The 22,949-nt window shown below is 38.1% G+C and overlaps 1 protein-coding gene across 1 annotated transcript in view; it reads left to right on the forward strand.

Moving 5' to 3' along the window:
- LOC149541130 (SNARE-interacting protein KEULE-like) overlaps window positions 1-22,949 on the forward strand; it is a 292,714-nt gene that overhangs the window by 54,450 nt on the left and 215,315 nt on the right. Inside the window, exons 7-8 of the mRNA XM_089802124.1 lie at window positions 37-69; window positions 336-464. Coding sequence (XP_089658250.1) covers window positions 37-69; window positions 336-464 — 162 coding nt within the window. The remainder of the gene's footprint in view (window positions 1-36; window positions 70-335; window positions 465-22,949) is intronic.

The following is a 22,949-nucleotide window of genomic DNA, read 5'->3' on the forward strand; positions in this document are numbered from 1 at the left end:
ATTTGACTCTGAATTCCATCTTACATTTATTGGCAGATGAACTTGGAGTACTTTGCCATTGATTCACAGGTATCAAGTTATCCTTGGAAAGCTTAATGTTGTATAGGATATTTCCATATTTGTGATTTGTTTATACTATTTTAAGCAAGCTTAGTATGGTAAGACAAAGTTGGCTTCAGATCTTCAATATGATGATTGGCTTTGAAAGTAAACTTCTGTTCTTTTGGATAGGTTTAAAATAATTGGAACAGTTGCTCAGCTCTGTAAGTGTTTAGATTGTTTTAATGTGCTACTGTTAACATGAATGCTAACCACCACCATACCATACATTTCAGGGCTTTTCTACAGATCAAGAGAGGACTTTAGAACAACTCTTTGGGGAACACACTGAAAACACTCGAGATTATGCAGAATGTCTTAATACTATGGCTTGTCGTTTGGCAACAGTTTTTGCATCTCTAAAGGTTTGCCTCTCCATCAGTATTACTAGTTTGAAACCTTCAGATGTTGTATTCTCAAAACATTGAGAATATGCTGTTTTATGCATGTGTGGTAGCTAGTCCGATTGTGTTAGTTTTCAACACATCAAAGGCTTAAAGATTTGCATTGCATACATAATCAATGTTTAATGGAGTTTTCAGAAGAGTGATGGTGGGGGATAGATGTACATATTTCCCAGATGGCAGAAATGAAAATTGCAAAAATAGGAAAATTTGACAAATATAGGAGTTTTTTGTTAGTCGTGTATATAATTCGAGGCATTCATATTATACATTATAGAATTATAGTGCATAAAATTAAATCTGGATTGACATTTCACATTTCACATGACAAAATTATAGAAAATATACCGCTGCCTTTTATTTTCTTACACTGCATCAAAGTCAGGGTCAAAGTCTGAATCACTCTCAATATGGAAGACCCCCTCATCCGATTGCCTTTAATAGGATTAAGGTGCTATTTGCCTTGCGATCTTGTACATATTTTGTGTTTCCATTACCCTTGGAAAGTGTCTCTAGGTGCCTAGGATGTAATCATAGTTACACTGCCTTGGGGGACAAGTTTTCAGGACGGGGGGATAGAGGGGCTTTCATTTGGGGACGGTGGGGGGTTGTATATACTGTACATATGGTACTTCAAATGATAGTTATGGAAAGATGTATTGCAATATAAGATATAAAGATGTCAAAGAGTAAATACTTGAACATTGCATTCAATTGGAACATCGAACATTAAACATAAATAGTCGAATCAACAAATATTCAACATTGGAACGTCCGGGCATCCTTGGTGGAGGTGGTGGCGCCTTTGGGGACGGGGGGATGGAATCCCGAAGTCCCCAATGCATCCCTGTCTCTGTAATGTGGGGCAAAGGGGGGGGGGACGCATCTCTGTGTTACTATGTTTGTAATGGAAAATAATTTGTATTAAAATTCTTCAGGAATCATGTCATTAGTTGTCATATGCTTTTTTAAAGAAGGTGGAGCACAATGGTGGTGATTATGATTAGTGTCACAAGGTTTATTGAATTTTTGGCATCAAGTTCGATATTTGATGAACTTGTAAAAATTAATGAAATTCGATAAAATTCACTTGAAAATATAGAGAGGAAGAGAAATTGGGTTTTGTGGTAGATGTCCCCACAAGACAATCTCTATGCAACTCAATAAGCTTGCATCATGGTGCCGCCACCATGGGAAGACCTCTGCACAACTCCCCAAATCTGCATCACAAGACTTTTATATTTGTTCTAAATAATTTTTTAATATTATGCTTTATATTATCTATTTATGTTTTAAAAGCCATTAAATTTCCACAATCCACATCAATGTTGTAATAGTTTCTCAATTTTGATTGTGTAAAAGTCTTTTTATCATCAATCGAATTCTAGAAGCTATTTTAACATATTTATGTTATGTTTTATACTATTTATAATAAACATAATATATTTTATTTATATATATTAATGATTTTTTTTTTTGATCGGTAAATGGCCGTAGCCATGATTAATTTTATTAAATTGAAAAACATTAATACAGGTAGTTCCCCCGTTTTGATGGCCACAGGTAGGAAAGAACGGGGAAAGAAAACCTCCTGTCTTGCCCGGGACCGCAGCCCTATATTATACATTAGTAAAAGGGGCATTCCCCAGTGATTACATCATAATTGTATCCAGAATAATAGATTAGTCTTTCTGATGGGGCTCCAGTTTGGAGAAGATATTGCCAATATCTGTCTAAAAGTCACCACAATCAACAAATGTTAAGGGTTATGGATAAACCAAATATATACATCACCATACGATACCAAGGGAAGCCAAGTCCAAAATAATGAAATGTAAATTCATCATAAAGATGATAAAGATGGGTTAATTAGCAAATTCTAATATAGTTATTTGATTGATTTGGAATTAACTCTATTGTATTAATTAGCAATTAGCACAGTTGTATTTATATTATAAGTTAATGATTATAAGGAAAGTTGGGATTAGAATGCCTCATTATTTAGCTTGATTAATTTTCATGCAAATTTTTAGAGATGATAGTTATGATAATAGGATTAAATTTATCAACAGGATTCCAGGGGGAGCAAACCAAAACCGGGTCGAATGAGCTTTCAGAATGATGATTTGGGAGTCCCCTTCAATTATAAGTTTTTTAATATTAAGTTTAATACATAGGTTAATTCCTTCTTCTACAGCTTTGAGTTCAGCAATATTATTAGATGCCTTGTCTAATGATTTTGATCTTTTAACGATCCAGTTACCTGATTCATCCCTTATAATACATCCAATTCCTGCTTTACCAGGATTTCCTCTAGAAGCCCCATTGAAATTTAACTTCTTCCATCTTGGTCGGGGTGGTTCCCATTTACAGGAAAGTCTAGTAAGGTCATTCTTCTTTTTATAATAAAGGGGGGGATTGATTAGTAATGGCCATCATTTTTTAATTTCTGCATCCCAATTAGAGAAGGATCCCTCTTCTCTAGGTCTTTTCCTGAGATCACTATTCATCACTTTCGATATTGCTACTTCTATTTTCGAATATAGGACTTGTTCCGACAAATATTGATCTAAGAAAATTCGGCGATTATGTTCTTTCCAAATTTCCCAAAGAGCTATAGCCGGAGAGATATTCCAAAGTTTGCCATAGATTTTCTTTGGATCTTCTTTAGGTCAGCCCATTAAGTGATCTTCCCATTTACTTGCTAACGGGGAAGACCAATTGAATTTACTTTGAAGCCACCTCCAACATTCCTGAGAAAATTTGCATGTGTATAAGAGGTGTTCTGCACTTCCTTCATCTTCTTTGCAAAGGATACACCTAGATGGCCCTTCAAATCCCATTTTTCGAATCCTATCTTTTGTTAATATCTTCTTATGCATGGCTGTCCAGAGGAACATTCCTGCTTTAGGAAGACCTGTTAGATCCCAACATAGATTCAAAGGAAGGGTACTAACTTCCCATTGCTGCGAGTTTGTGATCATTCTATAACCTTCTTTGACTTTGTAGGCTCCATCCTTTGATGCAGCCCAGATTAGCTTATCTTCCTTGCCTTTAATTGTTATAGTCCGGTTTTTTAATATTGTTTCCATTTTCTCCTTATCCTCCTGATTGATATCACATTCAGAGAGTGATTTCCATGTCCATACCTTACCCAAATTTGAGTCAGATTCCTCTATATAATCTTTCACTTTTGAACCCCATAGATTTTTTAGCTGTAATATTGTTTCAGGAGAGAAATTTGAATTAATTAGAGGAGGGTTTCCATTCCAAGAGTCTTCCCAGAATAAAGCTTCATCTCCATTCCCTATGTCCCATGTTAGATATTTGGTGATCAAGCTGCGATTATTCATAAGAAAGTTCCATCCAGCTGATCCTTTGGGGGGAGATTTAATTCTGAATAAAGAAGTTTTATCTAATGGATTAAGATATTTGTCGAATAAGATTTTTGCTCATTTCCTGTTGCTTTCTTGATAAAGTCTCCAAACTTGTTTAGCTCCTAATGCTTCGTTCTGCCATTCTAGGTTTTTAATTCCTAACTCGCCATATTCTTTCGGTTTACAAATTTTATTGCAGCTAATTAACGCTGCTTTTTTCTTGTCCTCCAATCCTTTCCAAAAGAAATTACGTAGTTTACTTTCCAATTTAGAATTGATGTGTTTTGGTAGATGAGAACATGACATTTGGTAGGAAGGGATAGCTGCCAGGACAACTTTAATTTTTGTTGCTCTCCCCGCCTTTGTTAACCATCTACCTTTCCAAGATTTAGTTTGATTATCAATTTTTTTAAGTGTGTGCTCCCAACCAGGATTAGAATGCTTATTCTTATCAAGATAAATCCCTAAATACCTGAATGGAAATTTGCCTTTTTAAAAACCTAGTTTTGACAGATTTGATCTTCAACTTCAATTTCAGTATTTAGAAAGAAAATTTCTGATTTCCCGGCATTAATCATTTGCCCAGATGCTTTTGTATAAGTGTCTAGAATATAGTGCAATTGATCGGCCTCTTCTATAGTACTAATTCCAGCAAGAATTGTATCGTCAGCAAATTGTTGGTGTGTGGTATTTTCAACTCCATTTGTGACTTTTACCCCAACGATTTTGCTCTCTTCTTGTGCTGCTTTAACTGCCTTGCCAAATGCTTCTGCCATAATGATAAACAAGAAAGGAGAGATAGGGTCTCCTTGTCTGATACCCCTTGAGATATTAAAGAAACCTTTTGGGGTACCATTGATAAGGATCGAAATTTTGGGGGTTGAAATGCATTGAAAAATTATGTTGATCCATTGTTTGGAGAAGCCAAAGGCCTCTAAGGTTTTACACAGAAATCTCCAATCTACCTTGTCATATGCCTTATGAATATCAAGTTTTAGTAGCATAAAGGCTTCTTTATTTTTTAATGCTGAATGGATTGTTTCTTGTATAATTGAGATACCGTCTAAAATAGATCTATCGGGGACAAATCCTGTTTGTTCTTCTGAGATGAGTTTAGGCAGAAAGTTTTTGAGACGATTAGCTAGAATTTTCGAGAATACTTTATAGATAGTGTTGCATAATGCAATAGGCCTAAAATCTCCAGGCGCTACACTTTCATGCTTTTTAGGAATGAGAGTTACAAATGTATGGTTGATTTCAGTTAAAATGGATCCACCATTACGAGTTGCTTCTGAGGCTTTCCACAAATCCACTCCTAGAATATCCCAACATTTTTGAAAGAAGAAAGCTTGGAAGCCATTTGGATCCGGGGATTTATCCGGATTCATACTGAAGAGTGCTGTTTTAACCTCAATAAGAGTGAAAGGTTCATTAAGGAATTTATTATCCTCCTCTAAGATCACTTTGGGAATATGTTTCAACATCTCATCTTGGGCAATTTTGTTTGAAGAGCCAAAGTTATTAAGCGTGTCACAAAAGCATTTGGTGAAAATTTCAGCAATTTCAACTGGACTTTCAGCTTGCTCCCCCTCTAGGTTTCTAATCTTGGTTATATTAATATAATTTGTATTGTAAATGGTACTATTATGAATTTTTTTTGTGTTGCGATCTCCTTCTAGGAGCCATTTTTCTCTGGATTTCTGCCTCCAGAATATCTCTTCTTTTGCTAGAATTTCTTCATGTTTTAAGAGGTATTCTTTCTCTAATTGATAAGATTCATTAGTCATTCCTTTCATTAGGATTTCCTTATTTAATTTACTCAATTTATCTTCCATGTCTAGCTTTTCTTTAAAAATATTTTTAAAATGTAACTTGTTCCAACTTAAAATCCTATGGTTTAAATTTTTAAGTTTGGAGACCAGGCAAAACATTTGTGATCCTTCAAACTGATCCTCCTGCCACCAATCTTTAATCTAATCCATAAATCCCTTATCCATAAACCACATTTTCTCACATTTGAAAGGATTTCTGTTGAGTTTGCTCTGTTCTTTAATTTCCATTTTCATTGGGAAATGGTTAGATCCTGCCATTGGTAATATTTCCGCATTTATCAGATTATCCATGCTCAATTCACGTTTTAGAAGAGATCTATCTAATCTTTCAGCAATGTAGCATAATCCCTTCCTTCGGTTGTTCCAGGTGTAGATTCCATTCTTAGTTTTAATATCCATGAGAGAGTCTTTCTGAATCCAATTTTTAAATCCTTCCATAGTTCTATTTGATTGACTACTCCCACCTTGTTTTTCCTCCATGATTAATACCGCATTGAAGTCTCCACCTAAAATAACTGTTACCTGTGGCATTGAGTTAATAAATGAGCTGATCTCATTCCATACTACCAGTTTATCTTCTGTAGATGTTGGTCCATACACATTGATTATTACTATTTGCAAGTTTGATTTTATGCTGACGACTCTTGCTCCCATCCAGTTAATTTGTAGGGAGAGTATTTCAACATTGATTTGCCGAGGGTTCCAAACTATGCCTAGTCCTCCTGAAGCTCCCTGCGATTGCTGAAATTTTGATTTCCATTTACCCAATTTCTGACTCAGTTTTAATCCTTCCTCTTTGCTAAGTTTAGTTTCTTGTAATAATGAGATGTCTGAATCAAATAGGGTGAGGTTGCGCTTTAACAATCGTTTTTTCTAGGGGCATTAAGGCCCCTAGCATTCCAAGTTATTATCTTCATTTCTCCTTGGGAAGGATCTTCCCCTTCCCATTGTACAGAATATTAGAGATCTTTGCCTGATCCTTAACCAGCCCTACTGCCTCTCTAAGTTCTTTAAGTGATTTCCTTCCACGTTTCTGCTTAGATTTTCCACAAATTGGTGTTTTCAATCCTTCCTAATTCATAGCAATGCCTATTTTGTCAAGGTTTTGCTCTTCTAATACGTTCCTTGCAATAGAAGAGACTTCATCCTCCTACAGTTCCTCTGAGATGATTTCCTTGATTAACAAGTTATTAATTTGCTGATTCTCACCTGTTATTGTTTGAGTAGGCTTCAATGCTTCATTCTCTTTGTGAAAGTCTTTTGGAATTATGGCACTTCAGATTTTCATAACCCCAAATAGATTCTACGTCTGCTGAATGTGTATTTTCTCTTAAAACTGATCCCTTATCCTCTTTGTCTAATGCAAACATGTCTTTCCCATTACTAGGAGTTTGCCAAAACTTGTAACTTTTCTTCTTTCCTTTCTTTCTGATAGTTATATTATTCCACTAGGCTGAATTTGCTGGTGGAATAATGACCTCTTGTTCAATATCTTCTTTTGGATTAACTTTTCCTTGCAATGTCTCTGAATCTTGCTCTACTTTGTTTTTTGACCTTCGCTCCTTTTGTCTTGGTTCTATTGATCCCCTGTGTATCAATTCGTCCTCCAACCTCTTTTCCTTGATCTGATTTTCACTTGTTCATGAGTATCTCCTGTTTCAATAATTAGAATCTCTTTCCCTTTATGCTCCTTATGTAATTCTTCTGCTAGTAGACTTTGATCAATTAAGTCATTTTGTATCAGCAGGGTTTCATGATAAAGCTGATTTGATTTGACAATATTCAATTCTATTTCTTCAATGACTTCTTTTTCTAACTGACAATCCTTACATTTCTTGAATTTATTTAGAGAATGCTGATAACTGATACACTCTTCCCTTTCTGTTTCCCTTGATTTGTCCACATCTTCTTCATTAATTGATGGTGCAGTTCTGCTATCTGAGGATCTTTTTACAGAAATTTTTTCTGCTTCTTGAGGGAATGATGTTTTGGAGTTAGCCTTATCCTTACTTCCTGATGTATTGCCTGAGTTCCTTTTTGTGCTTAAGTGATCTTTGATGTTATTAATGATTTGAGACTTTGCAGAGTTAGCATCTAAAAATTTATTAATTTCTCCTAAATATTCTTCAAAAGTTAACTTGTATATAGATCTATTTGTGATGATCTTTCTACTAACAGGATGATTTTGATCAGTTTTAACCAAAACTCTAATCTTGTTAGCTTTATTTAGGTTATCTTCAAATCCTATTACATTTCCTAGTGAGTTACCAATTTTTGTAATAGTGGATTCCTCCATTAATTCTTATGGAATTTCTTTACTTTCCATCCATTTGATCGTTGCCATATTTTCAATATGAGTTTTGTTAAAGTTAGGTTGCCACTTTAGAAATCTAATGTGGTGTCCTTTGTAGAAAAGTAAATCTGATTTCATAATTTCCTCCTTATCTTGTATATTTCTACATAAAATGAACCAAAATTTATCTGCAAAATAGTTAAGGGTACTTACCTTGTTGCCCCAAATCTTGGAAATGATGTATACCAGCCTTGATCTCTTCTTTGGCGGACAATTCCAATACATATAGATGCCCTTATCCTCACAATCCTTCCATCTCCTCTCATTATAAGAATTGCTTATGATTATTTCATTGCATGAAGAACTCTGATCAATGAGGATTTGCTTTGAACCGACTGTTGGTCCCTCCTTGAGAGCTGGTTGATTTATCTTACAGTACGGAGGTATGTATACTGATTTTCTTCTGTCAGAGGTACTAATTCGCCGGTTGCTATCATAGGATTGCTTTGGTGGAGCCAGAAGTTTTTTATTTTCCGGATGCCTTCCAAGAGGGATAGCATTCACTTCTGAGACCCATTGGGGCCTTTTAGGGTGCTCCTTCTGGTTGAGATTCTCCTTCGACTTGGTGCTAGGGTTGGGCTCTAATCTTGTCGCATATTTAGTTTGACGGAAGAAGGGTTTTTGTTTTGAAATTTTTTCTTTTGTAACTTCTGGTTTTTGCCGAAATTGGGGCCAATTTCTCCTTCTCCGCATTGATTGCCAGCTGTCTTCTTTTTTGTGTGGTTGATAGCCCCGAATTTCCAAAATTCAACTGGTATGTTGTCGAACATATGATTCAAAGCTGTAAGTGTCTGCTTCGCTAGTTTCTCTTTGTCTTGATTTTAACTGTAAGGGCTTCAAATTTATTTTTGGTCGCCAGAGGAGGTTAGGGAGTTGTCTTCTGCTGGTATGCTACGAATTTCGAGATGGGGCGACTGAACTTAGGACGTAATTTCGCATTTTTCGCCATTTTATCAGAGCAGAGCTAAAATATATATATTAATGATTTATTTATTAATACAATTATATAAAAATAAAATTATCTTAATACATTTTTTATATTATGTTTTTATATTCCTCTATAATATGTTTTATATATTTTAAAAATATGTAATAACATATTATTTTAAATATCTATATGTACTATTATTTATTTATGAACTAATTTGCAAACCAGTGTAACACTGTCGCTTGGGTATGTTGGGATATTGGGATGAGTTTCTAGGATGGTAGGACAAAGGGCCTCCATTTCAGGACGATAGGGGAACTAAAGAGGGACATTGACAGGGGGAGGGGGCATGGGAATGTTATATACTATACATATAAAACTTGAAATCCTAGTTATGATATTATGTTTTAGTAGAACACACCAAATTGAAATGCTTGAACATAGCAAAATTGCAATACAAACTAGAACCATTGAATATTCAACATAGTAACATAGTACATACCCAATGGTAACATTGAAAAATCAAAATAAGTACTTGTCTCGGCGGCTGTGTGGTTGTGGAATTGTGGAGGTGGGGGTACTTAGATACTTAGAGGTTTTGGGTGGGAGGGGGTGCGAGTCCTCGGGTTTCAGTGATAAATACTAATTATAAATATAATATTGTAAAACTACATATTTATATTATATAGAATAAATTTATCAATATATTATATCAATATATAGAATAAATGGAACACTTAGCACTCATTGGATTTAGGTGATGCTCATAGAGGTGAAATTGGTTATGATTGAGCTTGGATTGACTAAATTCAGTCTCCTAATTCTAGGCATATGATTTAAGTGTGGAGGATTTTTGTATAATGGATGGAATCCTCGTGAGTTGACCACTCCAAAATAGAGTACCACCCTTACCACCCTTAAAGGTGTGAGCTGTTTGGAGTTATGGATTAAAAGCTGTTTTTGTGTTTAGACTTTGTAGTATCCTCCCCTGATTTGAACTTTGACTTGCAGAAATTTAACTTAAGGAATATTGTCAAACACTTTGTATGCAAACTCATAAAGCTGATTTCCTCAATAAATTGCTTTCCAATGAGTAGATTTACGAACAACTATGAAGTGACATTAAAATGCATAATACACATCATAACATTTTCACAAACACTTGGCACACATTCAATAGTATATGAAAAATCTGGAAACTCTTTCAATCTGCTAATTAAGGGTGATTTTTAAATGTAGATGTGCACTTACAGCTGCCTTAAAGGCTGCAACAACTATTCAGACTTGTATTTAACAATTATTATGCAAAATATCAAAATTTGACAGAAGAAACCTGGAATTAGTTGCCGTAGTATTTTGCAAATGTAGTCGGCCAGCCCTCCAAACTTCTAATCAGTCGGAAAAACAAGTAAACTTGATACCAACACTGTTTACGCCGTACTGTAGCAAAATACTGTTCATGCCGACTGTAGCAAAATACTGTTCATGCGGCACTATAGCAATAACTAACTTCAGATCTGCACCTCTAACCCTTGTAAATTTCTTTATGCAAACGCCCCAAATGAAACCCAGTGTATTTCCTGAAGTGAAAACACCCTTGATCCTCCTGACTGTGTCTTCCAACAGCGAAGAGAATGCTAGCAAAGAGGGATTCCGTCCTCCAAGCCCGATAATCAGATATCCAGCAACATAACATTAATCTTCATCCAAGCATACCAAAAAAAAAAAGCTCTTCCATTTCTTTTATAGTGTTCTCACAAGAGCTCAATCCTTCGTTTTCTCAATGTGGGATAAAACATAACTCTCTTTATGTACCTTATGTCTCCAATGTGTTACAAAAATAAAGGGAACTCTTTTAATTTAAATATTTTCCACAAACTATAGTCTATGCATTAATAAAGTTAAATATTTAAATTTAACTTTATAAAATGGCTTTATCAATGCATAACAAATCTTATCAATGATAAATAAGTCTTCTTGTCGATTTTAAACAATTACCATCGACATACCACTGTGACTGAATGTCCGGCCATGTCCAAGATGACTTACTATAAATAGTAAGTATGCCCAAAGTTGCCTCAGAACCCCTCAGAAAGACCTGCAACTGAAACTGTCTAGGCCAAATGGCCTCTAAGCCCCTTTAATGTCCTAGTTAGCCTACGGGACTGTGGGGAAATAGGCTAACGACAACATCATGCTATGAATGCTAGAAAGGGGACATTACAGACTTACAATTTAGGGGCTAATTGACTGCATCTGTGTAATCTACATGAAGTCATTTGTTATTTTAATTTTTTTTTGGAAAATGCTTGTGAAGGTAGGTGTGGGGTTTTTGCTTGATACCATGGTTTTATCCTATCTGTAAATGAATTAAGCTTCTGTCAGACTGTATATTTCTTTTATTTTAATTGCAGGCTACTAACAAGTTTGTATTTTTACTTGCAGGTATAAGAGCAGATGTACCTTATAAATGCAGAGTAATATGTTCAATCTTTAATACCTTCAGTATATGTGATTCGTCCTGTATGTAAGAGTCCAATCTGCTGTGATGTAGATCTCTGGTTCTTGATCTGCAATATGTTAATCTCTGAATCTCGATCTGCAATATATATTAATCTTTGAAGACTGAGAATGCAATATAGACAAGATATAAGTCAGACGGTAATGTTGATCTGTTGTTGAAGGTATTGAGCATTTATTAATTTCGATGTCAATACAACAATCATCAGTGCACATATCTATAGATTCCAATGGATGCCTTCCAAGATAGGTCACGAACCCTTCAATATCAATAGTCACGAGTTTCCAATTTGATTAGTTAGTATTAACTAATTAATCTTATCTTCTACAGGATCAGATTAGTTAGTTAGTACTAAGTAATTTGTGACTGATATGTTATTCATAAAGAGACATATTGGATCAATCAAGACCATCATATTTTGGTATCGAATGTAAATATATATGTATAGGTTTCATTTTAGTTTGATATGAAGTGCTTGATCAGATTTAAGATATATATAATCAGACTGAGATTATATATTTATATGAGTGTATGTAAAACATACACGCACATACATGTACAATCTGTAGTCTTTGACTGATGCTATTGAATAACACTATATCTATGCCTATGCATTGAGAATATGGGATATTAGTTATATATAGCTTTATTTTATAGGTCACAATTTATGTCAAAGTGTTTTGGGAGTCGAGAGAGTCTTAGTGTGTTGGATGTATCACTTTGTTGATGATTAATGCATGCTTTGTACTCTTTTTTGTTTGGGGTTTTATTTTCATTTTTCCAAAGGGATTTCTTCACATAAATCTGTGTCTATATGGTTGGCCGATTTTGTTCTTATTATTTGATTATATGCTATCACATAATCATCATATGGCAACCTTTGGATAAATATTTTTTTATAATAGATTTTATTGGGTAGTTTCACAGAGTTGCTTACATAGCCTTTTTTGTGCCTTGTACTCTATCAATCTATGTGGAATCTTCAAGATCAAAATCACAATGTGTGGCTAGAGTTTAAGGTTACTAAAGACTCAAGTTTGAAGTCACAAGGCCCTATATAGAATTGCCAACTTATTAGAGAGTTTGAGGATACTAAAAGTTTCAAGTTTGAAGTGACAAGGTGCTATATAGAATCACCAACTTATTAGATCATTGAGAGGTAACTAATACATTTGGACAAAGTGAATGAAATTCCATGTGGACCAATTTCACTTTGTAGGAGAGAAACTTTTCAAAGGAGGTGGGTGGCAAATATTTTCAAATATGTGATACCCTTGCCACACCATGCACATTTGATTGGGTTGGTTTGAGCTATTTTAGCCTTGTCAAGTCCCAAAATTCTATCTCCGCAATCCTTATTTTTTTCCTGCTTTCAGGGGTAGGGATCCATTAGCAAGAAGCTAAACACGGGCTCACTAATAGTTTGAGGAGGGTTAGAGGCCAATTGATGAAATTTGGTTCTCTCCTACACATTGGGCATTGCTAGTCTTGGGAGAGTATTCCTTGAGGTATCCTAAATAGTGTTGTAAAACAATAAAAATATAGGATGATTTCTATCAACAACTATATATCCAATTGACTTTTGACCCCTATCTTTGTCACTAGGTCAAAGACTATTGAGTTGCAAAACATCTATTATAAAACTGATAGAACACCTTGCACACACATCTACAAGTAGAAATAATTTTTCTAACCTTCGCAATGTTTTCATTAGACATTACATATAGAATGACAAGATAAAAACATGCATGACATGATTCTTTGAGGTTTTATATGATGAATGCTTGATCTTTTAACAATATGGATAGATATCTCCCATGATGTAATGTTGCATAATTGTTGGGTTTGAGACTGAGTGCTGGTGGAAGATTGAATGGATTTTATTATGGTGATGATGAAGAGAATGTTTTTGATAACCCTTATATACCTATCATATTTGAAAGGATGTAACTCTACTAATGTCCTTAGTTAAAATCATTGTATTTGTTTATTATATAATTAATTATTTATCATTCAATTTTATTATAATATTATTATAACAGTTATGGCCTAATAATATTTGATATATTGCGATTATATATATAAGTATATATTATTATTATATTAACATATAATACTATTGTTATACCAATATAGTGACATATATATTGCGCTATATTAGATTGATATATAATATCATACTTAATTAATTTATAATATTTGATTTATTACTATTTAATATATATAAGTATATATTTACTATTATATTAACAGTCAATAATAATGTATATTGAGATAATTTATTATCTTTACTATTTAAATAAGATATAGTATACTACGAGATATGACTATAGTTGTATCATTGTTTATATGTAATTTATTAATTATTTATTATGTAATTCTTATTTTGGCAGGGATATTACACATGACCCCTCTTGCGTTGACTTCCTGGTTTGCTCAATATCGGATCCCTCGACCTTTGAGTGCTGAGATGGCATTGTGTGTGCTTTTGTGGATAGTCATCTAACCATTCTTTTGTTAGTTTGTTTTTGGTGGTTGTTTGTAACTTTCATGTTGCCATATGTTTGCTTGTTGTGCCTGCTTCTTGTGCTACCATGTTGTGTTTTGCAGGTTCTCCGTTCTTCGTTCATGCACAAACCTACTTGCTTGGGTTGTTTTCCTCGCTTGGGTTTTTCTTCTTTGTCGTAACTATTCGTTGGCTCCCAAAATGCACCTCTCCTAGGTTTCTCTTCATGCTTAACTGTTTGTAGCCGTTCTTATTATTCTATTTGTGCTTGTTCTTGTGCTTTTTCTCCTTTAGGTTGTATTTCTCCCCCTCCCCCTGTGTGTGGTTAGGCCACACGTTTCGTTCTCTTCTCCTTGGGAGTTTATTGGTGTGGGGTGGTAGTACTCATAATTTCGTGGGAGTTTTGTTTGGAGCTTAATTCTTGTTGGTTTGCTAGTTCCTGGTAGCTTGTCTATTGTTTACGTTTGGATTTGATTCTAGCTTTGTTCTCAGTTTCTTTGAGTAGCTTTTTGGCTGCTTTTAGTTTGTTGCAGGTTTTTTCAACATTTCCAGTGGTTTTCATGAGATTTCAAGGGATGATGTTTTTATTTCCTGAGTGCAGTGGTCGGGTGAAGTTCCTTGCCAAGCCTTCATTTCAACATTAGTAGCTGTTTACCGTACTAGGGTAAAGAAATCAACGCATACAGATAATAGATAAGAACAACATAACTCCTTGTATTATTTGCATATGCCAAAGACGTTACATACAAATGATTTACAATGACCCAAAAGGGTGTATAAATACTTTCCGAAGAACTTTCCCAAAGGGGTCCGTTGGCTACATAACAAGAAGCTTCTCGAAGGGACCCGTTGGCTACATAACAAGAAGCTTCCTGAAGGGCCCCGTCGGTTGATACACAATTTCTACCGATGACATACATCCTTTCGGCTACACAATATTTACCTACGACATAATCCCCCCCAAAAGAAAAAGTTGTCTCCGGATGACAATTACAAAATATCTGAGATAATTAACAAACAAAATACATTAACTGACTAACTACAACGAGATAAATCTGCTTCTGTCACATCACTTTCACGCTCGTCCCATGCTTGCACCAAACTGGTCTTCAAACCACGTTGCATCTGTAGCCTCTGCTAACACAATACTATCTCCTTAGCTAACCTTGATAGCCACCCATGTTGCTTTCTCTGTTTCCAACTCTGGGTACCCTGAGCCAAGTGTCGCTATACTGCCTTCAATTGGATGATCAACTCCTCCCGAGCTCTCTATACATCCACCAAGACAGCCTCACGTCCAACACCTACTCTAAGTGCCTCTGGTACATAGACACTCCATGCCTGCAGCAGCTCCAGGTCTCATCAACTGGTCACACTTCTCACGGCTGATAACCGCAACGACTGGGAGTCTAGGGGGCAATGCCCCTAGTGGGGTCGAGGGGCAGCGCCCCTCGCCGCCAAGACCAAATTAGCACTCCGAAACTCACACAAAACTGCATGGAACACACTATTTTTGTCATTTTCTTCTGATTGCACACTCTTTTTGGCAACTACTTCTGTCTACCCTTCCCCTTGGCATCATTCATTACTCATTCCGAATTGTTTCAAGCTGTCATCGTTTTTTTTTTTTAATAGAAAACTTCCTGTGTTTGCCCCCTTCGAGATAAATTGTGATGCTATACTGTGCTGATATATAATTTTCCTTCAATAAATAGTCGTACAGATGCATTCATAGGGACCATACAATGGTGAGTTTAATATTTTAAACCCTTCTGAAAGCTCTCACCAATCTGAAAATGCCGTACGCCAGCCGGCAAAACACAAAGGACCCTTGTTCTAAAATCTGTACACCAAGCCAAATTTGGACGTCAAGCTATATAACAACCTCCAACTTCACATAGTATCTGTACGAAGCAATGAATAGCTGCAATACCTCTCAAATGCCGTATGGTGTGAAACAAAGACTCTCCAAATCCGTATGCTGCGAAACAGAAGACTATTCAAATCTGTACGGTGCAAATAGGGCAGCAAATTATTTTCATGAAATCCGTACGGTGTCTCTTCGAACTTTGAAATCCGTATGCCTATTATAAAAGAAAAAACCCCGTACAACAATCTCCAGAAATCCGTACGCCAAATATAGAGGAAAACCCCGTAAAACAATCTCCAAAAACCCGTACGCCAAATATAGAGGAAAAACCCGTACGACAGTCTATGCTAATTTATGGAGAATCCATACGCCAAGTTGGTATTTGATCTGCTCTCCAAAATCCGTATGGCAAATAGACTTCATAAAAACTCGTATGGTGTGTGTGACTTTAGAAAGCCGTACAGTGAATAGGCTTAAAAGGCCATACGGTGGAGGTTATTGTGAAAATCCGTACGATGACTAAATCAAGAAAATTTCCCAGCCATACACCACTCTCAGGGAAAAGAATCCGTACATCAAGCTAAATCAAACCTTCATGATCCTTACCTTAATTCCACCATACTGTGTCCTTTAGGAGGCCACAAGTTGCTGTACGGTGCCAGGCAGAAGATGCATCCTCTAGTTAACTAGAAAATCCGTACAGCAAGGACATCAAACTGGTGAATCCATACATCAACTTAATCTGCAAAATTTTAAATCATAAGGCAATTGCATCCATATGTTACATCCTTGCCTACAAGTTTCACAGTCCGCCATGTACTTGGAAAGCCGTACGGTGGATGCTCTTAAAAATCCCATGTACTTTTGAATAACTCTGTCTTTACTTATCTTACATATGTACAATATTTACATATATACAGTACTTACAGTCGTTCTTTTCTCAGTTGTTCGTCCACGGAGCTGCATTATTTCTTTCATGGTAGACATTCAACTTCGACCTATGCACTATGTCAGCCACTTCCTTTCCGTCTAGCGTTCATAGTTTTATTGCTCTGTTATCACCCACTTCCCGAATTTGGTATGGCCCGATCCATTTGACTTTAAACTTGCTTGGTTTAATTTCATTTCGGCCATCATACCACTGTCCCGATTGGAACTTGTTCAGTTTCAAGTTTTTATCATGCCATGCTTTGCACTTGTTCTGTGTCACCTCCGTGGCTCATTGTGCTTGCAATCGTCGCTCATCAAGTTTATTTAAGTTACATGATCTCTCCCTCCGGTTGTCCATATCACCCAGTTTGTTCCCGAAGCTCGGTACCATGGGCAGCTGCCCCTTCTTGCCGTGAATAACACCTCCACTGCATATTGCTGCAACTTTTATTAAACCCTTCCTCTTTGTTTCCTGTGCAGACCGTATGATGTGTCTTCCGTGTTGCCGACACCTTTCTGTTATATCCATGGTTCGATTTAACATTTTCTTTCTGCGCAATCGTAAGGTGGGATTTTTCCTTTTTCTGGGTTCGTACTGTATGTGCTTCCCCTTAGCTTTAGCCGTAACCGCCTTTGCTTCTTCTGCTTCTCTGTATTCCTTCGGACATTCATTTTCCTCTTCTTTCTTGCCTTCATCCACCCTTAACATATTATAGCTCGGAAAGAGCTCGTAATCCTCCATTTGCTAGTGAAAAAGGCTGTTCAACGAGTCTAGATCGTCCTCACTCGACCCTCCTTCCAATCTCAATACTCCCTTTTTATCAGGTTCCATTCTCTTCTTCCCCTCGTCATCATTCTTGCTTTCACCTTCTGAGTCTACCAATGCTGCCTCCTCACCTACCATTTGTGTGGGCAGGTCAATAATGAATCTTCTGCCTCCACGCTCCATTGACAGAGTATTTTTCTTCCAATCATGTTTAACTTTGGCTTGTATCAACCACCCTCGGCCCAGAATGGCATCGTACCCTTTCCTCTTCAGTAGGATCACGAAGAAATCGAGCAGGAATGGCTGTGTTCCAATCGTTATTGGTTGTGCTGTCAAGACTCCCAATGGTTTGATTTCGTGTTGGTTGGCCGTTAACAGCTGGAATGTAAGTGGCCATAATGTCGGTTGTCTCAACTTTTTCGAGGTATCCTCTGGTAACACATTGACCCCGGACCCTTCGTCCACAATTGTGTCTGTCAACACAGTCGTGAGAATTCCCATTTCAACCATTGCTGGATAGCCTCCAGATGAGAGGGCTAACAGCATCGGATCTTCTGCACTTGTGCCACCTTCTTTCTCCCTTCCTTGCTTTGGTGGTAGCTTAACAGTTGGAGCTATATTCGTGAGTGCCGTACGAAGTTGAGGTATAGTGAGCAATAGATCATTTATCTTGACGGGTACCTCGGTTTGTAGTATTTGCTGTACAATGTTCTGTCCTGCGTAGTTCCTTCAGGTGTGCCTTCTCTACCTGCATTGCTTTTTGAGTTTCTGCCCACGCTTCCTCTAGTCTCATCTTTTCTTCCGTCGGGTCGGGGTACACCTTCTCTTGCTTCCGTGTGATGGCCAAAACCATTTGCATAATAATTTTGGTCTGCTTGCCGTTGTACAGTCTCGATCAAAGTGGCCCCACAAATTGCATGCGCGGCATTGAACGATCGACCGTCTGTTCGCATCGTACTGAATTCGACTCCTCCCGCTATTATTGTTGTTGCCGCTGCTGTTGTTGTTTTATCCTCGCTGATTGTTTTTGTACACTCTCGACGTAGCAGCTTCTGTACTGGTGTTCCCGTTCCCTCCTGATGCGGAAGCTTCCTGTGTTAGAAACACTTGCTGAGGTCCTTTTGTTTTCAGATTTAAAGGGCATTCCTTTATCGAATGTCCCATGATCTGGCAAAGCTCGCAAAATTGATCTTTCGGACAAAATCCCTTCTATGGCCTTCTTTCTTGCACTCGGTGCACCATAGCTCATTTCCCTTGGTCTCCTTCTGCATGTTCTTGAACTCTTTCATCATCCGAATCATGTCCTTTTGGAGGGCGCGAACCTTCTTGCTATCCTTTTTGTCATCACTGCTCTCCTCGTGTGAAGATGCATTGTCATCTAAATCAGACGAACTACTCTTCTTCTTCATCTTCTGCTCACTTTCTAGGTTCATTGCCTGATTGTACGCTTCAATGTATGAAGATGGCGGCACGATCTTCATCTTCTTTCGCAACTTCAGGGGTAGGCCTTCAATGAACCATCTTTTCTGCAACCCATCAGTCGGCTTATTCTCCATTTTATTGATCAAGTCCTTCAGCTTCTTGGCGTAGACTCGGATTGTTTCATGCTTCTCCTATTTTGTGTTGTATATCTCGGCTACGATTTCGTTGTTGTCGCGGAGCAGTTGAAACTCGGCAGTAAACTCCTCCTTAAGATTGTCCCAAGTGGTTAAGTTTTGGGGATCTGCATCGGCGAACCAATCAATTGCAACACCCCGTAGGGTAGCCGGAAACTGCTGGACCCATTTGTTTGTATCCGTTATGCCATTCGCCTTCCAAATCGTTTTGCATGTTTTACAATGACGGATTGGATTGGCTGCTCCATCGCCATCGAATTTTGACAACTTTTCCTTTGGTCCTGCCATTACTATTCGAAGTTGAGGGTGTTGTGTACCTGCGTTGTTTTGCACTCCTGCGCTATTCTGCACACTCGCACTGTTTTCGACAGTTGTGTTATTTGGTGAAGAAGGGTTTTTGTCAACTGAAGCTGTCCGTTCCGAAAATATATCTCGAACAAAGAGTTCACTCCACGCTCGTGCTCCCTCGGCACTCCGAGTCATGCGAGTCAATCGCCTTCTGTTTGGATTCTTTTCCCTCGGTGTATGTAGGTTCAGAAACTCCTCCCTTGCCACTTCCACCAATTCCATCCGCTGTCGTGTCTCCTCCAACAATTCTTCCGTGCTACGGTGTCCGATAGTGATTTGCTGAAAGCTTCGTCTGCGTTTGGCCTGTTGTGCCAAAATTAAGTTTTCCTGCGTGGTGTGTATTTCGTCCTTTTCCTTCAGCTTATTCTTATTCTTGTTCAACTGATTCGGCATTAGTCTTCATTCTCCTACCTTTCCAGGTTCATCGGGCAATGGCGCCAAATGTTTATCATACTAGGGTAAAAAAATCAACGCATACAGATAATAGATAAGAACAACATAACTCCTTGTATTATTCGCATATGCCAAAGACGTTACATACAAATGATTTACAATGACCCAAAAGGGTGTATAAATGCTTTTCGAAGAACCTTCCCGAAGGGGTCCGTTGGCTACATAACAAGAAGCTTCTCGAAGGGACCCGTCGGCTACATAACAAGAAGCTTCCTGAAGGGCCCCGTCGGTTGATACACAATTTCTATCGATGACATACATCCTGTTGTCTACATAATATTTACCTACGACAATAGCCTGATGTTGTCTCCTACTCAGTGTTGTTTGTTGTTGGGGCAATGATGTTATTGTGATGCTATACTATTGCGCGAAGAGTTATGGACCCCTTGCCCACTCCAGTTACCTATCAACGGCTTGTGGGCCATATGGCCGATCTTGAAAATGACAATTCATTGTTGAAAGAAATGGTCTACTTTGTCCACCATTATTACAAAGCTGAAATTGCAAGTTGTCTATTTTTCTGTTACATTGGATGGTGCCTATATCGACCTTCGATAGCTGGTAGATTCTAGCAAAGTACAGGTTTGGGAAAGTAAAGGTCAACAAGCTGAGTTAGTTAGCAAGCAGTCCTCCCTTGCATCCAAAATTGAGCGACTGTTGAAATGATGGGCCTTTGTTCCTGCAATTCCAATTTTGTTCTACTCTCAGGGGTTGAGGAGCTTGTCCATTCCAGATTAGTTGATAAGTGTGTTAGGCAGGCTCGCGAACTCAACTTGTCAGTTTGAGGCCTTCCTTCTCCATTGATCCTTTCCTTGCACACTACTCCTTTCTTAGCGATCGACTAGATATTACAGATATTACACCTGACAACACCCTTTACCTTAGGTTTGTCATGCCTTCTGATCAGCTACAGGTTTTTAGGGTGAGGAGGAAGTTCTTTCCTTTTCCCACTAAGATCTTCCTTGTCGAGGATCTCACTAAATTATAGGTGACGAAGTTAAAGCATTCACAGGGCTTAGTTGCTGAGGCTAGGTGGGACATTCAGTGGGCTGTCATCAAGAGTCTCAGGGCTGACATTCATGATCTTCCTCCCTCGATTAGGAGTTGAGAGCGACCTCTATGGCCACATGGCGCCCATAGAGGCAATTGAGCATGCGGGCGAAACTTTGGGGTTCCTTGCATGTCAACTGTTGGAATGTTAACGATACCTTATCGTCCTTGCCAGGTCTTTTTCAAGATGCTATTGGTTCTACTGACACTCTTTTGGTTACCGAGATTGATGAGAGTCTTGTCTGCCCTCTTCTTGGTATCTCAAGGTTCCAATGGTTTTCTACTATCAAAGAGGAGGTCAAGTTTTTTGGTGGGGTTAGGGGTCTAGTGGGGTTGCGTGCCTTGTCAAGGATCACCTCTTTAGTAGGACTTCTATTGTGTACTTAAATAATTTTGCTACATTCATGTTGATCTGTGTTAGGTTAAGGGATTCTCCCCAAGAACATCTTCATTGTTGTCTACAATTTTCTACTGTCCACTTCATCTTATGTTATCCATTGTACTGTGGAGGGGCACCCCTATAGGGATTTACATGATTGTATAGCAAGTTCTTGGCAATGGGTGATCTTTAGACTTAGTGATCTTTAGCAGGCTCTCCTACTTTTGTGGCTTTGGTCCCTTCACTTGTTGGCCCTACAGTGGGGGTGCAAGTGTGGTGGACTAAGCCCTCTTTTGCACCTCCTTCATCCCCTCTATTACTCGCTTCTCCATATCCTTTCTGCCCCTAGCCGACCACTCCCTCCTTAGCCTCACCTTCAATGCCTCCCATTACTCTCCTTGGCCCACCCCGCCCCCTTGGTGTTGTCTCTCACACGCATTCTCTTTTCCTTCACTTATGTTGACTAGGACCTTTTCACCTGCCACCTCACACTATCCCTTCTTCATATGCCCTTCATTGATACCTATTGTGCCTCTACCATGTTTGACCACCTTGCCATTGCGATTCGAGAGTCCGTTGTTCTCTCTTTGCCTACCACACCACCGCTTTCTCTTGCATCCCCTCCTCTCGATATCATGCCCTTTGAACCAATGGTTTGACTAGGATTGTAAATCCTTCCATTGCATGGTCCACGTCACCTTCTCATCCTAGGTCCCTTTGGTTCCCTAGCCAAGGCTCTCTTATCACCACTTTCTTTGCTGCAAGAAGTGCTTGTTTTTTCTCTTGCAGTGTAGATCCCTCTGCACCTCTCTCTTGCAATCCGCCAAGTTCTTTTGATGTCCCTTTTTCCCTCGACACCCCTCGCTGCCTCCACCTTAGATCTTTGCGCACTGGTCTCGCACACCTCCACCTTTTAGGACATCCTCAATCAACCCCGCATCCACCTCATCCCACTTCCCATTGCCATCTCTTCACCTTCACCAACATTTATTAGGATCTTAGATCCATGAGTAGTAGTAGAGTGGTTGATGAGGAAGGGTTCCAGGTGGAACTCTTCAAGTGGGGTATCTAGGTCTTGGGTTCTTTCTTTATCATGCTCTTCAATAGAGTGGTTTGCATGGGTTAACCCCCTTGTTGGTCAAGCCACATCATCCATTTGATACACAAAGCCGAGTCAATTTTGGACCCCAACAACTACAGGAACATCTTGGTTGGGCACACCTTTAAGAAACTCTATGCTACTGTTCTGTACACCAGTCTCTCTCCAGGGAGCTTGACAAATGACATTGCTATGTGAGGGGTCAAGCCAGATTCAGGAGAAACTTTCAGATTATGGATCACATTCTGACTCTTCCTACTATCATTGAGGAAGCTTGGTGTCGCTTGGGAAAAGTCTACTATTGCTTTGTGGATTTTTGCAAAGCTTTCGACTCTATCCTGCAATCGGCTTTGTTTTAGAGACTGAGAGACATCGGGATTCTAGAGATTCTTTTGACCACCATTATGAGGCTCTACGA

This window comes from Cupressus sempervirens, chromosome 9 (genome assembly GCF_028749045.1).
Source record: "Cupressus sempervirens isolate cs-2001-9-10 chromosome 9, ASM2874904v1, whole genome shotgun sequence".
Taxonomy (NCBI): Eukaryota; Viridiplantae; Streptophyta; class Pinopsida; order Cupressales; family Cupressaceae; genus Cupressus; species Cupressus sempervirens.